Raw genomic sequence first — 14271 nt, 5'->3', positions numbered from 1 at the left:
TCAAAAAAGAATTTCCAGGCCAGTTACTGGGGAATTCTACTAAATATTTAAAAACTTAATACCAACTCTAAACAACCTCTATCAGAAAATAGTTGGAGGGAACACCTAACTCGTTTATAAAGTTAACATTATTACCCTGATATCAAAAGCACACAAATATAGTACCGAAAGAAAATTATAGACCAGTATCCCTCATGAACATAGATGCAAAAAGCCTTAACAAAATATTAGCAAGTAGAATTCAATATTAAGAATTATATACCATGTCCGAGTGGAGTTTATCCCAGATTATCCAGGGATGCAAGGCTGATACAATATTTGTGAACAATCAATGTAATCTAACATATTAATAGGCTAAATAAGAAAGACCTCACAATCATATTAATTGGTGCAAAAATGCATTTGACAAAATTCAACATCTATTCATGACAAAAATGCTCAGAAAACTAGGAATGCCTCATTTTCAATAAAGAACATCTACCAAAAACCTGGAACTAACATTATACTTAACGATGAAAGACTGAATGTCTTTCTCCATCAGGAACAAAGCAAGAATATCTGCTCTCAGCATTCATTCAACACAGTGCCAAAAGTTTCAGACAGTACAATACAGCAAGAAAAAGAAATACAAGGCAGATAGATCAGAAAAGAAGAAATAACGCTAACCCTATTCACAGATGACATGAGTGCTGATATAGGGAATTTCAAGAAACCTAAAAACCCCTAAAACTGATAATTGCATTAAGCAATTTTGCAGGATAGAAGATAATTGTAACACCATTTACAATCGTGCCAAAGAAAATGAAATAGTTAGATGTAAATCTATAAACAGAAATTGTTTGCTGAAAAACTATAAAATGGTGATGAAAGAAATCAGAGATCAAAATAAATGGAGATATATAGTAAGATCCAACAGAGTAAAAAAAATCAATATAGTAAAGGTCAATTATCCTCAAAGTGATATATGAGTTTAATGTGATTCCTAGTAAGATCCCAGCAAGAACCTTTATAGCTATAGATAAGATTATCCTAAAACTTATATGGAAAGGCAAAGGAACAAGAAAAGCAAAAACAATTTTGAAAAAGAAGTGGAAGCAATCAGTCTAACCAATTTTAAAACTTATGCTATAGCTACAGTAATTGATATTGCATGCTATTGGCAGAGGAAGAGATAAATAGAACAAAGAAACAAAAGAGAGAACCCAGAAATAGATCAATCGCTCAAATGATATTTTGACAAAGGTATAAAAGTAATTGAATGTGGAAAAGATAGCTTTTTAACCAAAGGCTTAGAGCAACTAGAGAGCAACAGGTTAAAAAAAGAACCTCAATCTAATTCTCTCCATTTATATGAAAACAAACTTAAAATGGATTATGGACTTACATGTTAAACTAAAAAACTTCTAGTAGAAAACACAGAACAAAACTGTCAGGACTGGAGACAAGCAGAATTCTCACACTTAAAACCGGCAACACGATCCATAAAAAGAAAAACTGGTTAAGTTGGACTTCATCGAAATTAAAAACCGCTGTTCTGCTGAAGTCAATGTGAATCAGATAAAAAGACAAACTACAGGTGGGACAAAATACTTGCCAACCACATGTCTGACAAAAGACTGGTATCTGGATTATATAAAGAACTCTCAAGTACCAACAGGAAAACAAAGAAACAAACAATGCATTTAAAAAATGGGCAAAGGGCATGAAGAAACATTTCACCGAAGAGGCTTCCAGGTAGCAATTAAACCTATAAAAAGATAAATGGTGACAACACTGAAAGCTAATAAAAGATGAGGAAGTGCACCACTCCTACATGGCCGGTGGGAATGTGAAGTGGTACAGCCACTCTGGAAACAGCTTGGCAGTTTTTAAAAAAAACTAAACACGCAACAACCGTATGACCCAGCAATCGTACTTCTGGACGTCTATCCCACAGAATTGGAAATGTACAGTCACACAACATCTGTATGCAAACGTTTACAGAGGTATCTGTAATAGTCGAAAACTGGAGACAATGCACATATCCTGCACATGGATGAATGGTAAAACAAAGTGGGACATCCATACCAAGGACTGCTATGCAGCAACGAAAAGGGAATTACTGTTACAGAAAACAACCTGGATTGGTATACAGGGAATTACGCTGTGTGACAAAAGCCAATCCCCAAAGGTCACACAGTGTATGTTTCCATTTAATATGTATATTCTTGGGGTGCCTGGGTGGCTCAGTCGGTTAAGCGCCTGACTTCAGCTCAGATCATGGTCTTGTGGTTTGTGGTTTCGAGCCCCACGTCGGGCTCTGTGCTGACAGCTCAGAGCCTAGAGCCTGCTTCTGATCCTGTGTCTGCCTTTCTCTCTGCTGGTCCCCTGCTTGTGCTCTCTCTCAAAAATAAACAAAAACATTAAAAAAAATTTTAAAGATAATGTATGTTCTTAAATTCTTATATCTTATATCTTCTATCTAAAAAATAGTTTATTTATTTTTGAGAGAGCAAGTTGGGGAGGAACAGAGAGAGAGGGAGACAGAATCCTTAGCAGGCTCTGCACTGTCAGCACAGAGACCAATGTGGGGTGGAACTCACAAACAATGAGATCATGACCTGAGCTGAAATCAAGAGTTCAATGCTTAACTGACTGAGACACCCAAGCACCCCACCTCTTATTATATATCTTAAGTAATAATCTTAAAATGACAAATCATAGAAATGGAGAAGAGGTTAGTGGTTGCCATGGATTAAAGAGGAGATGAAGGTAGGAGGGAAGTGAATGTGGCTGTAACGGGGCAACACGATGGACCTTTGTGGTCATGGAAATGTCCTATCTTGACTCTATCAATGTCAGCACCCTGGTTGTGATTCTGTACCACAGTTTTGCAAGATGTTCCCCTGGTGGGAAACCGGATAAAAAGTATGTGGGATCACTCTGTAAGGTATCTCACAAACGCATCTAAAATCTACAGTTATATGAAAATCAAAAGCTCACTAGAATGAAAGTGCAATGCAGTCTGTATGTTGAGAATTTTTATAATAAAATCCCCAAGCCCACTGCCAAGATGGGGGTTTCTCTCTCGACACTAGGTAAGGACTGTGTGGACCAACACAGCACATGTGACTCACCATTTGTTTCTGCAGGCCATCTAACTTGTCTTCAGTGTTGTCTTCTTTATCCGTGTTGCCTCTAAATAAAAGTAAAATAAAAAGCATCACGCACCACCTAGGAGCTATTTTGCAACCAGGATGCTTGTAAGAAAACCATCTAAATCACTGACTACAAAAATATTAGTGGATCCCTTTTCCCACAGGCCTCAACATCTGTTTTTTTTTTTTTTTTTTTTCCTAGTGTCATAACGTCTACGGGCAAGGACCTCCACTCAGTACTAAGACTTCAGCATGAGACTCAGGATCTTCTCAGACAAGTTTAGAGGCCGGCTGCTCGACAGTGATACTGTCACAAACAAGAGCATTACTGCCCATCCAGAGTTTCCTGAACATGGGTCTTTGATGAAAGAAGAGACTCCAGAGGTTGAAGCCTGTGCAACAACCCCCCACCCCTAATCACAGTGGGGTGAAGCTTCATGCAGAATCCCTTACCTGGTGGCATTCACTTCCTTGGGAGGAAACGGGGCTGCCACTGCTATTAAGGAAAGACATTTTTCCCTCTTTCCCATCAGACACCTGCCTTGAGCTTAGCTGCCCAATGTCTTCTGTCCTGTGAGCTTAACTATTGCTGACGCCTGTTTTTCATGATTTGTCTTAAAACTAGCTTTGAAGTGTTCCTATCTCAAATACTCTTATTGTTGCTGCTCAGGTCCTGGAGGCAGTACAATCTCCCACCTTTACTGCTTAACCACACAAAAAAGAGCCACCCACAAAAATGTAAGCTTTCTGCCCCATTCTACCTCACCCACGTAGTGCCTTCCCCCCACATCCAGTATTAGTATCACCACTCGGGCTTCTGTTAACATCTTTCCAAATGTATCTTTATTATCTGCTCACAGGAAATTCTCTTTGGTACAGAGAATGTTACAGTAGCTTAAGTTTTCATTAGGGGTTAAGGACAGATGAAAAATGCTTTTCACTCTTTTGTTGGCTTTAACAGGTGGTTAGGAGCTCCTGGCTAGGCCTGGCCGCAGTCCTAGGCAATGCAAAGCGATATTTGCTACTTTTGGGGAGAAGATGAGCTCAAAGTTTACCAAACACAAGCTAAGAGATATGTATTGTGTTTTCCAAATATATATATTTTGGAGCACCAGTTTCTGGCTGTGTATTTAGCTCTCTTATGAATTTACACATTTGGGAGTTATGCCAACAGTAGACAAAACTCAAAGGAGACGTTTTCATACCTTTTTTTTGCACACGACCCATAAACAAGGCCTAAATGCCACAGCCATCAAGAAGTGGTTCCTAAATCCACCTTACTCATGGACAACACATTCTTAAATAATGCCAGAATTTCGTCTGAGGAATTTCAAGATCAGGAAGCCTGTACTTGGGGTACCTCTTAGTTTCTGTTAGGTATGAGAGGTCTAGCTGAATTCATCCTCAAGAATCCTCTGATCAAGTAAGAGATAAGTTGGGTAGGATGGTGGGCAGCTTGGGGAATCCATGAAGAACAGGAACTGGTATTTGGTTCAAAATGCTTGGAAGTCAAAAAGGCCTAAGGTGTAACAGAACGTAACCAATGCAGCAGTTTTGAAAAGTAGTTCCCAGAGGGCAAGATTGAAGGGAGATGCTGGGAGAGGCTAGCAGAATGCTGGATATGTGGAAGGGGTCATAGATTCATGGCAAAATCTGTCACCTCACAGATGACTCACCGCTCGGGAATGTCTGAGGTCCCCTCTGTAACACCCTGTTCTGCAGAAAGAGACTTCTCATCTGGCATCCCGACTTTCTCCAGGAAGCAAAGTGCTGGGTCTGCTCGCATGGCATTGTACCTCTCATACCCTGATCGGGGGCAGAGAAATGTCAGATGATAGGTTAGAACTCCCCAAATCTACCCTGGGCCCTGGACAGCCATTTTTGTTTCTCTTATTAAATGAAAAATAAAACAATCAAAAAACATTATTTAAGATTAATAGAATCCTATCAGATATCCTATCAGAGGAATATCCTTGAGCTAAAGTAGATGCCCTGAGTAGTGCTTGACCAAAAATAAAAGCTTATGCACGTATTCTGTGTCCGTAAAGAGATACAAGGCCTAGATACAACACTTACTCGTTTACTTCTTTTGGATAGCAAAAGTAATCAGGCAAGTTGGTTCTATAGCTTCTTCCCCTTAACCCCCAACTCCGGACAACTTGTTACCTCCTGAACGGGCCTTGTTTTCTGATAGTCCAATACCGTCCCATGTGTTAGGAACAGCAACTGAACAAAGTGATGCATGCAGGGGATAAGACACAGGGAGGGCTGCTGTGGTTGTTAATCAGATTAAAACCGACCTATCGGGGCGCCTGGGTGGCGCAGTCGGTTAAGCGTCCGACTTCAGCCAGGTCATCTCGCGGTCCGTGAGTTCGAGCCCCGCGTCAGGCTCTGGGCTGATGGCTCAGAGCCTGGAGCCCGTTTCTGATTCTGTGTCTCCCTCTCTCTCTGCCCCTCCCACGTTCATGCTCTGTCTCTCTCTGTCCCAAAAATAAAATAAAACGTTGAAAAAAAAAAACCGACCTATTGCTTCCATAATCATCAACTCAGTATGAAATCCTAATCTACTGGCCAGGGCTTTGGAATTACCTAACCTCACCACATTCCAAAAGTCAAACACAGGATGAGCATTTTTGATGCAGAAGAGACTCCCAAAAGGAAGCCAAAACCGTGAGATAACATCACTTTTACTATGATAATCCCAGGCTTGAGAATTTGTTACTATTTTACTAAACCTAATGCCATCTTATAATGAGACAGGATTTGGTCACATACAAGATCCAAATCTATTGTTATAGCAAATTATCTTGGGTGAAACTCCTTCAGGATCATCAAAACCCTTTCCATGTTGCTCCTAGGAAGCAAGGTCCATTTCTAGCTCTGGAGTACATACACAGAGACCCCCGTGATGGAAAATGCTGTACCTAAAATGAGAGCCAGCATGGGTGCTAATAACAGACTTTGTTTTACTTTGCTGGGTACTTCACCTCCTTGTTGGCTTCTGTTCTACCATCACTGTTGACGCACTTCTGTCCTCCACCCTGTAGGCAGCACCTGGAACTTGTTCTCTGAGGAGCTGCAGGTACTTTATCTTTTAATCCAAAGTGACTCTTGTGCCATCTCAATGACAGGTGCTACCCACATGAGGCATATGGCAGGAGAAACTGCGATGCCTTATGTTCTTTACTCGCTATTCCTCAGGGCGATTACTTGATTATTGTCAGTCACGTGTGATTGTGGGCTCCTTAGGAAAAGAACCTGGGTCTGTTTCTTATCAGTACACATTCAATACCCAGCGTGGGGCCCAACACCGTGCACGCTCGAGAAAAGATTGCAGGAATCAGCTTTGCCCAGATTCTCTTCCAATAATCGTTGTAGGCAGAGCCATTCGTACCCTCTCCCTGTGTCCTACCTCAGCTCACAGGAAAACAAAGGCCCTCCATGCTCCTGCTGCCTTGAGGAAATTCCTGCCGCTAGCTCCACCTGCTGCTCCCCATGAAAAGAGAGGTGCTTCATCCGATAGGTGAGAGGCTGAAAACCTCCTCCACCAGCCCTTTACTACTGAGGACCATGTGTCTTGCCCTCCGGTGCTCTGGGCTCAACAAGGGCATGAAGCAGTTCTTTCAGCAGCCGACTACCTGGGGATGCTTCTGTTGTCCAGCCCTTCTCTGTCTTGTGTGGCTCTCAAGTCTAGAGAGATTTTGCACTCCTATTTCTCAGTGAGCTACGAAGCTGGTGGCAAGGAGGAATGACGGATTCAGTCCCCTAGAAAACCCGACAACCTCCCTGCAGAGTCGCAGGAGCTGGAAGAGCAGTACCAATAAATACATAGTAGATGACGGCCTTTGAGGGTGTGGGCGGCTTGCAGAACATGAACAAAAATACTAAACTCCTTATCTTGATGAACTTTTTAAACACAGGCTGCCCTAGAGGGCTGTAGTCAGTTAACACAACTGACAGCTGTCAGGAGCATCATTCAGAAGAGGTTTGCTACAGGGCCCTTCTTGTTGCAAACAACCAAAGGTTCAGGCAATTCTTCCCCAGGGGTCAGCTTGGAGATGCAACCATGGCTATATCCTTCTAATCTAAGTAGGGTTGTAGCGGGCTATGTCTGGGGCAGACTAAAAGAGCCACAAAACTACAGACAATGAACGGCTGTGTGTTTCTTAACAAAGAAAATGGCTGTAGCGCCGCAGCTCATACTTAGGACTCCACAGGATGAAGGCGAGGCAGAGGGCTTCCTGCCAGAAATCCCTGAAAAGTGAACACCAGATGGCTTGGGTGTCTGGAAGCTTGACTGTCAGCTGGTAAGACCTGGTAAGACATGTTATGTGGGCTAAGTTATACAGGGGTCATCAGGTGTATTCTCCAGATGAGCCTATGCTCATGGAATGTCCGATGGGCATTTGGCCAGGGGCAGGATCCAATGTGGATTCTATAAGACGCCAAGGAGGATGAGCACATGAAACCAACCACAAGCATCTGTACAATGTCATCTAGGTAGAACCAATGTTACCATCCAGCTAAAGAGGGCTAGTTCTATGCAGGAGTGAGCCAGGTACGCATGTGTGGTTTAGGTCTAGTCCCCCAGCACTGGGTACGGAGGCTGGGTTTTCCCATCTTTATAGTGTGTCTGCTAGTCATTGTATGCCACAATGAGCCACTGTAGGCATCGCACACATGCCCTCAGCCCTGATTTTGACAGTGAGTTCACCTCAACTGGCAATCTGGGGGAATCTGAAAGGAGTGGGTGATGCATCATCGTTAAGACTGCACGAGTGTGCTCAGGAAACACTTAGGAGTTACTAACTTATACCCTCCCAAACTGTTTCATAGAGCAGAGGAGCATTAGACATGGAAGTTACCTTAGACATCATCTGACTGGCCCTTGAACATTTCCAGTATAAGACTAAGATCAACTGATTAATCCACTACCCTAAGCCTTCATCAGGGACAACAAAACTAATAGGTATGGTGCCAGCGTTAATTTGCCTTTCCTAAGAGAGAAAGGGTCTTGGCTCCACTTAGAGTCCTGTCTTCTTACACATTCTGAGGTTACCCTGCTAGCCACACCTTTGTAAGGAACTACACTTATCAGCAAAGTATAACGACCTTCTTTATCCCAAATTATCCTTTCCTTAAAGACCTTTTGTAGGACACTGATCTTGCCACACTAGGTCTCTTGTTGTTTTGTTTTTGTTTGTTGTTAGCATTGGTCTGGGATATCTTGTTTTACTGCTTACAAGGCAACCTCATTCTATCTTCCACATTTTCTCCTCTTTCGTGTCCGTAATTTATCTCCCATGAACATGTTCTTCCAGCTCTGCATCCTTGGGCCAAAGGGCCTCTTCTTGCCCTCCTTTCCCAGAGGGCTTGTTTCTTTCTTGCATGTGGGCATTACAAACCCAGTCCCTCTGGTTTGCTGTCCTATCAGTGAACTTCCAGCTCTGGCTTTAAGTAACCTCTTCATTCGGGGATTTTCTTTTATTTGTTTCATGTGTAGCTAGGTGGTTTCACACTGTTGTCAGAATCCACCCAGGCTTTCTGTATGTCTGTGGTGTGTGTGCGCTGGGTTGGAGGAAGGATGGAGGTGAAGCGTGTGGCTGCCACAATGCTGGGACTTCAGGTTGTGAGGTCTTTCCACATCACGTTCTCTCCACCAAGGGTCGGGCAACATACCCTAAAACTACCGCCGATAGGAGACCCAGGGTCAATGGACTTTCCCACACACTGAGTTCAGATGCTCTGAATCTGCCTGTCTCCAACAACTTGTCTTCCTTTGAGTTCTTTCCAAAATCAGATTAAACCAAGTTTTGGTTGTACTGTGGGTTCCTTGTGCTTAATCGAGAGGTCACTGCTTCTTCATCCCACTGCAGAGGTGAGTTCTGGCCCTGCACTGCCCCAACGAGGAGCCACATGTGGTTATTTAAATTTCAATTAATTACAATTACATAAAGTTAAAAATATAGTTGCTCAGATGTACCAGTCACATTTCAAGTGCTCAAGAGTCACATGTGGCTGGTGGACCACACAGCGGACAGCACAGAGACAGGGCATTTCCACCATCACAGGCAGCTCTCGCCAACAGCATCGCTGCTCCCACCTAAACCAGCGGTTTGACAAAGGGCTCTCAGCAGTCCTGACCTCCCACTGCAGCACCCAAATCCAAGTGTCAAGGGGATTCCTCATTAAAATATGTACAGGCATGGCTCTTAAGGAAGCGTGGCTGGTTGGCCTCCAGATTTGAGTCCTACTGATGAGGGCTGTGTGAGAAAGCGACTTTCCACGGGCAGAGCAGCGAGTGGCTGCACATAAGTGGCAGAGCAGCACTGAACATGTCCTACGCTGGCACGTACCGCCTGGCACTGCCCTAGGCAGTCCACATATAGTGTCTCAAAGAGTCTTCAAACAACCCTCCGGGCAGGCTGTTTCGATACTATCCTTGTGGTACAGGTGAAGAAACAGATCAGAAAAATTTATGATTTGCTTAAGGTCCCACATTTAGTAAGTGGCAGAGCTGACAGTGAAAGCCAAGTATAACCAACTCTTCCCACTTTGAGTCCTGCTCTCCAGTTTAAGATTTCAGTTACTTCACTGGGCAGGGAAGGGATCTACCAGCCACAATACAGTGACTATCACGTGGTGCTTCCATCATTCACCTTAACCGTTGGCTGAAGGCAAGGGCAGGTGCCTAGGACAGTTCCAGAAGTGAAGAAAGGGGCACTTATTTAGTTTTTTTCCAAGCTACTCAAATACTTCTCTCAGTCCCCTAGACTCTTAGTTACCGTATTTTTAAAAAACGATGTCCATGCCATCTTGTATTCTTAAATTTTTATACCAGTGGGGCAAAAAGATGCACTCCAGGAATATGTAGATTATCTAGACTGATCTTAGAATTCTACATACATATGAAAGGTTAAAACCTAACATTTTCCCATTTACTTATTCTTTTACTCAAGCAATGCTGCATGCCTACACGTGCCAGGCATTAGGCTAGACACTGGGACTCTAAGAGTGAAGGAGAATGAGGCAGTCCAAGGTCTGACAGTGTGGACAGGCTCTCTGTAACCACAGCAGCTCTCTGCGAAGCTCCTCACTGATATTATTAATGTTCGCCCTATTTTCATGACTCACACGTTCATCTGAGAGGACAGAGGAGAGGTGAGGCTTACTTTCTACCAGAGACGTGCAGCAGGCTATGGAGTTGCTCAGGAAAGGGAGAGCATGCAACTGAAATACACACCGTGTTTGAACACGCCTATCAGAAGGGACTTATCGGCCTCAGCATCCCACCAATCCACTGGGATCTCCATGTAGTCGATGTCGGGCAGGGGTACGTCTAGCTCCCTGTGGAAGGAAGGGCATGGGCTCAGAGTTCCTTCAACACGGACAAAAAACAATGCAAGAGCTACTGGCTGAACCCTGATATTAAGCCACACCCCAGTCACATGCTGAGAGGCTGAAGTTACAAGGACTCAGAAGGCTGTGGGCTAAGGTTTCTTAAACCAGGACTTTATCACATTCACCCAGTGAGCTATTTCATACATGTACTTGATTTCTAGGCTCTACCTTAGACTGACACAGAACCCTGAAGAACCTCTTGGAGAACTCATCAGTAGGTCTAGGTTGGGGCTTGGGATCCTTATGTGTAATGCCCATCTTCAGTTGGGAACCACAGCAAAAGCCATCAATACATTGGTCAACTGAAGGTAGAACACTCTCCACTTGGCTGAACTCATACACAATCAAATGTTGGAAAGTGCCCAAATCATCCTGGTTCAACATGTGGAGATCTCAAGCACTGTTTGAGAACAAGACAGTCAGCACTGGTACATGCAGGGAAATAAAGACCGCCTGTTCAGAGGACAGGTCTCACAGTAGCTGGCCTCCTGGCACGTAGGGAACTGACCCCGGGCTGGGTGCAAACACGGGCCTCCTGAAGCACAAGTAGGTTTGTCCGTCTCCACGAACGGGACTATATGGTAGCTCTTTAATACCAAGAGCCACGCTGACTTGTTTTACCTGGCAGGGGTGCCTTCAAACGCTTTATCAGCTGCCTCTCCCAGTATTTCAGCTTTTAGGTAGTACAGCATCCGGACTCGCAAAAGGACCCTGTGAAAGGTGAACACATCAATGCAAACGTATCAGAGCCCATGAGCTGCCTATAACCTGCCACCCCCAAGTGGACACATGGAAATTCCGGGCGCTCCCAAGTTATTATGATGTGAAGTAATATATGAGAAAGCACTAGAAAAGCAAAACCCAAGGTATTGATGGCAGATGCTACTGTGATTATCCCCACTTCACATGGAAAAATGTATCTCACCAGCCCTGTAATCACCCTGTAAGCCCTGGAGGGCAGCAGAAACACTGTTTCTCCAGATCCACAAGAGTACACACCACCTCTATGGGGCCATAATGACCTCTAGGGCAGAGGTGCCTTCCAAGAGGCTGGTTACCAGTTTATTGATCTACTGAAGAGCAGGTCATGTTGAATGGTGCTGTTTTCCGTTGCATTTGCATGTGTTAAAAATGGATATTTACAAGTCTTTTTCATGGCAATACTCCCAGACAGTAATCATGCCTTCTCTCCTGAGGTGCTCAGTTCCCTGGATTCTGCTCAGAGCATACTCAAGCTCCAAGGGAGGGCATGCGCCAAACATGTCCGAGACAAGGAAGTAAGCGTTTGTTGGGCAACTACTGTGTGCCCTGCACCATGCTGGGTACTGTGAGGCACAGAGCAAAAGCAAGCCTGTTCTTGAGGAGCCCACAGCAGTCTAACAGTGAAATGAGACCAACCACGAAAGAACTACAGCACGGAAGATGACCCTGGGAGTCGACGTATGCAAAACGGGGTGAAGGTAAGGGTAGGCACAGAGAAGCTGGCCCCATTCAGGGAGAGGCTTCATATTCATGGCTAAACTGCAAAGAAGTTTAGAAGAGTACTTGTAACTTGTACAATACCAGTCAAGACTAAAGGCTAGCTATTAAAAATAAAGGCCTACTTACACAGATAGGGACAGACCTCCATCTAAGTTATTTTAAAAAGAGAAAGAGAAACAGCGCAGAGCACGAATAGTATGTAAAATACACATTATTTTTGGGAGAATAAAAGGAGGATGTACATTCATCTAAGCTGGTCCATGCACAGAGTATCTCTGGAAGAACCTGGTTAGCAGTGGCTGCCTCTGGAGGGGGAAATGGGAATTGGAGGTGGGAGGAAAGGTTATTTTTGGCAATTTTTAAAAAACACACAAAGTGCCACTCGGGGCTCGAGTAGTAGGTGGCAACACACACACAATTTTTAGAATGGAAAGAACCCTTATTTTTCTGGTATGCCATTCCTTACCTCAGCTGTCAGTCAACTCAAATAATTTCAAGGTTTATTTTTTTTAAAGCTCAGATAATAAGAGCTCTAAGAATTTACAACAGTCGTTGATCGTTCTACCTTGCTGACAGTGCCTGCTGGCCTCCTCAGTAAGAACTTCAGTGAGGAGGTCTTAGATATGGGAATCCCAGCTTGCTTACATCTAGCCCAGTCAGAGGAAGGTTTTCCTGATGATGTAAGATAGAGTGGTCTCTACTTCTTTAAACTGAAATGTGTTGACACTTGGTAGCATCTATGGCATGAGAGAATAGAATTTTAAGTGAACAGTATTCACTTATTCTCCAAATGAGAAAGAAATCAATTCAGAGGACAGATGGGCAGCTCCTCCCCGAGTGAGAGGATAACCCCAGCTGGCATCTAAACTCAAAGGGAAGGAGGACTGGGGCACGTTTGTAACACCCTTACTTCAGCCAGACAAAACCCACCAATATTTCGGTGGCATTACTGCTCTTTCCTTCATCTCTTTCTTTAAAATAAAACACAACACCACATTTTGTTGATATGAAATACACTTCCAGGAAGTGCACCTTAGATAAACATACAGGTTGATGAATTTCCAAACCGAACACACATGTGAATCCAGGACCCAGATTAGGAAGCAGAGCATGTCACCAGGACTCTCCTGACTTCTCATAGCCTGGATCTGAAACAGCTGTTATTTAACTTTTTAAAGTTCTTTTGCTGACAATTTCCTGTCCCTAAATACTATACCACTACTACTACTGAACAATGCTTTGAGTACTTATCACATGGCAGCATGTATTAGCTCACTTAATCCAAACAACAATGCTAAGAGATGGAAACTATTATTATCCTCATTTTCTAGATGAAAGAAAGAAGGCAGAAGGCACAAAGAGGTTAATAATTCACCTGCTCATAAATCCAGGCAGTCCTGACCCCAGACCCTGTCTCAACCTTTATCTGGTATGAGGGTGGCAATAAATTTGCTAACAGAGCCTACAATTCTAGAAGCTCCCAGTCCACTTTTGCTGAAAGAATTCTGCCTGTTCTCCAACGTACCTCAGGGCAAACCAGGACCCAAGATCAAAGGGTGGAAGTTTCAAGGAAGCAGACTTCAGATTCAATACATAGAAGGGTGATTAATTAGAATCTGGTAATTAAATGAGCCTTGCAGAGAAATGGTAAGCTCCCATCGCTAGGAAGGCTCGAGCACAAGCTGCAGACTCCCTGGCAGGGTCCTGCCCCCAGAACTCCCATGCTGAGTGCAAGAGCTGCAAGGTCCCTGCTGGCTCTTGCTGAGCCGGGACTAAAGAGGACAGTTGTCCCCTTTGGATTCAGAATAATAAACAATAGTCAGCATCTCTGAACTCAGATAAATGCTTTACTGCATTCTTTTCTCTTTTTTTTAAAGATTTTATTTTTTTAAACAGTAATCTACATCCAATGTGGGGCTCTAACTCACAACCCCGAGAACAAGAATTGCACACTCCACCGACTGGGCCAGCCAGGGGCCCCTATTGCATGTGTTCTTTGATTCCCAGCATCAGGCACACATTCAGGAAAAGTCTTGGGGATGGCGGTTAGAAATGTTAAGGAATTCCTCAAAGGTCCAAACTGGTTCTGTTCATCAGCTGTGACCATCTCTGCAGGTTATCAAGGGAAATTCTATGCCAACTTCTCCAGCTCAGCCTGTTTTCAGTGCCCCATACCCACATGTGCAGTAAGGAATGGAAGAGCCACACACTGCTGCTGTCACTTAGCAGGGTACAACCCGAGTCCTTCACC

At 43.8% G+C, this 14271-nt stretch overlaps 1 protein-coding gene across 4 annotated transcripts in view; it reads right to left on the bottom strand.

The window, feature by feature from the left end:
• CHD6 (chromodomain helicase DNA binding protein 6) overlaps positions 1-14271 on the bottom strand; it is a 204432-nt gene that overhangs the window by 35974 nt on the left and 154187 nt on the right. For all 4 annotated transcript variants that reach the window (XM_043602363.1, XM_043602366.1, XM_043602365.1 and 1 more), the window contains 4 exons: positions 11160-11249; positions 10381-10484; positions 4814-4943; positions 3117-3177 (listed from right to left, as the gene is read on the bottom strand). In XM_043602363.1, the coding sequence (XP_043458298.1) occupies positions 3117-3177; positions 4814-4943; positions 10381-10484; positions 11160-11249 (385 nt within the window). The remainder of the gene's footprint in view (positions 1-3116; positions 3178-4813; positions 4944-10380; positions 10485-11159; positions 11250-14271) is intronic.

Source organism: Prionailurus bengalensis, chromosome A3, assembly GCF_016509475.1.
Source record: "Prionailurus bengalensis isolate Pbe53 chromosome A3, Fcat_Pben_1.1_paternal_pri, whole genome shotgun sequence".
Lineage (NCBI taxonomy): Eukaryota > Metazoa > Chordata > Mammalia > Carnivora > Felidae > Prionailurus > Prionailurus bengalensis.
The sequence above is the reverse complement of the archived record's forward strand: the minus strand, read 5'-3'. Positions and strand labels throughout refer to the sequence as shown.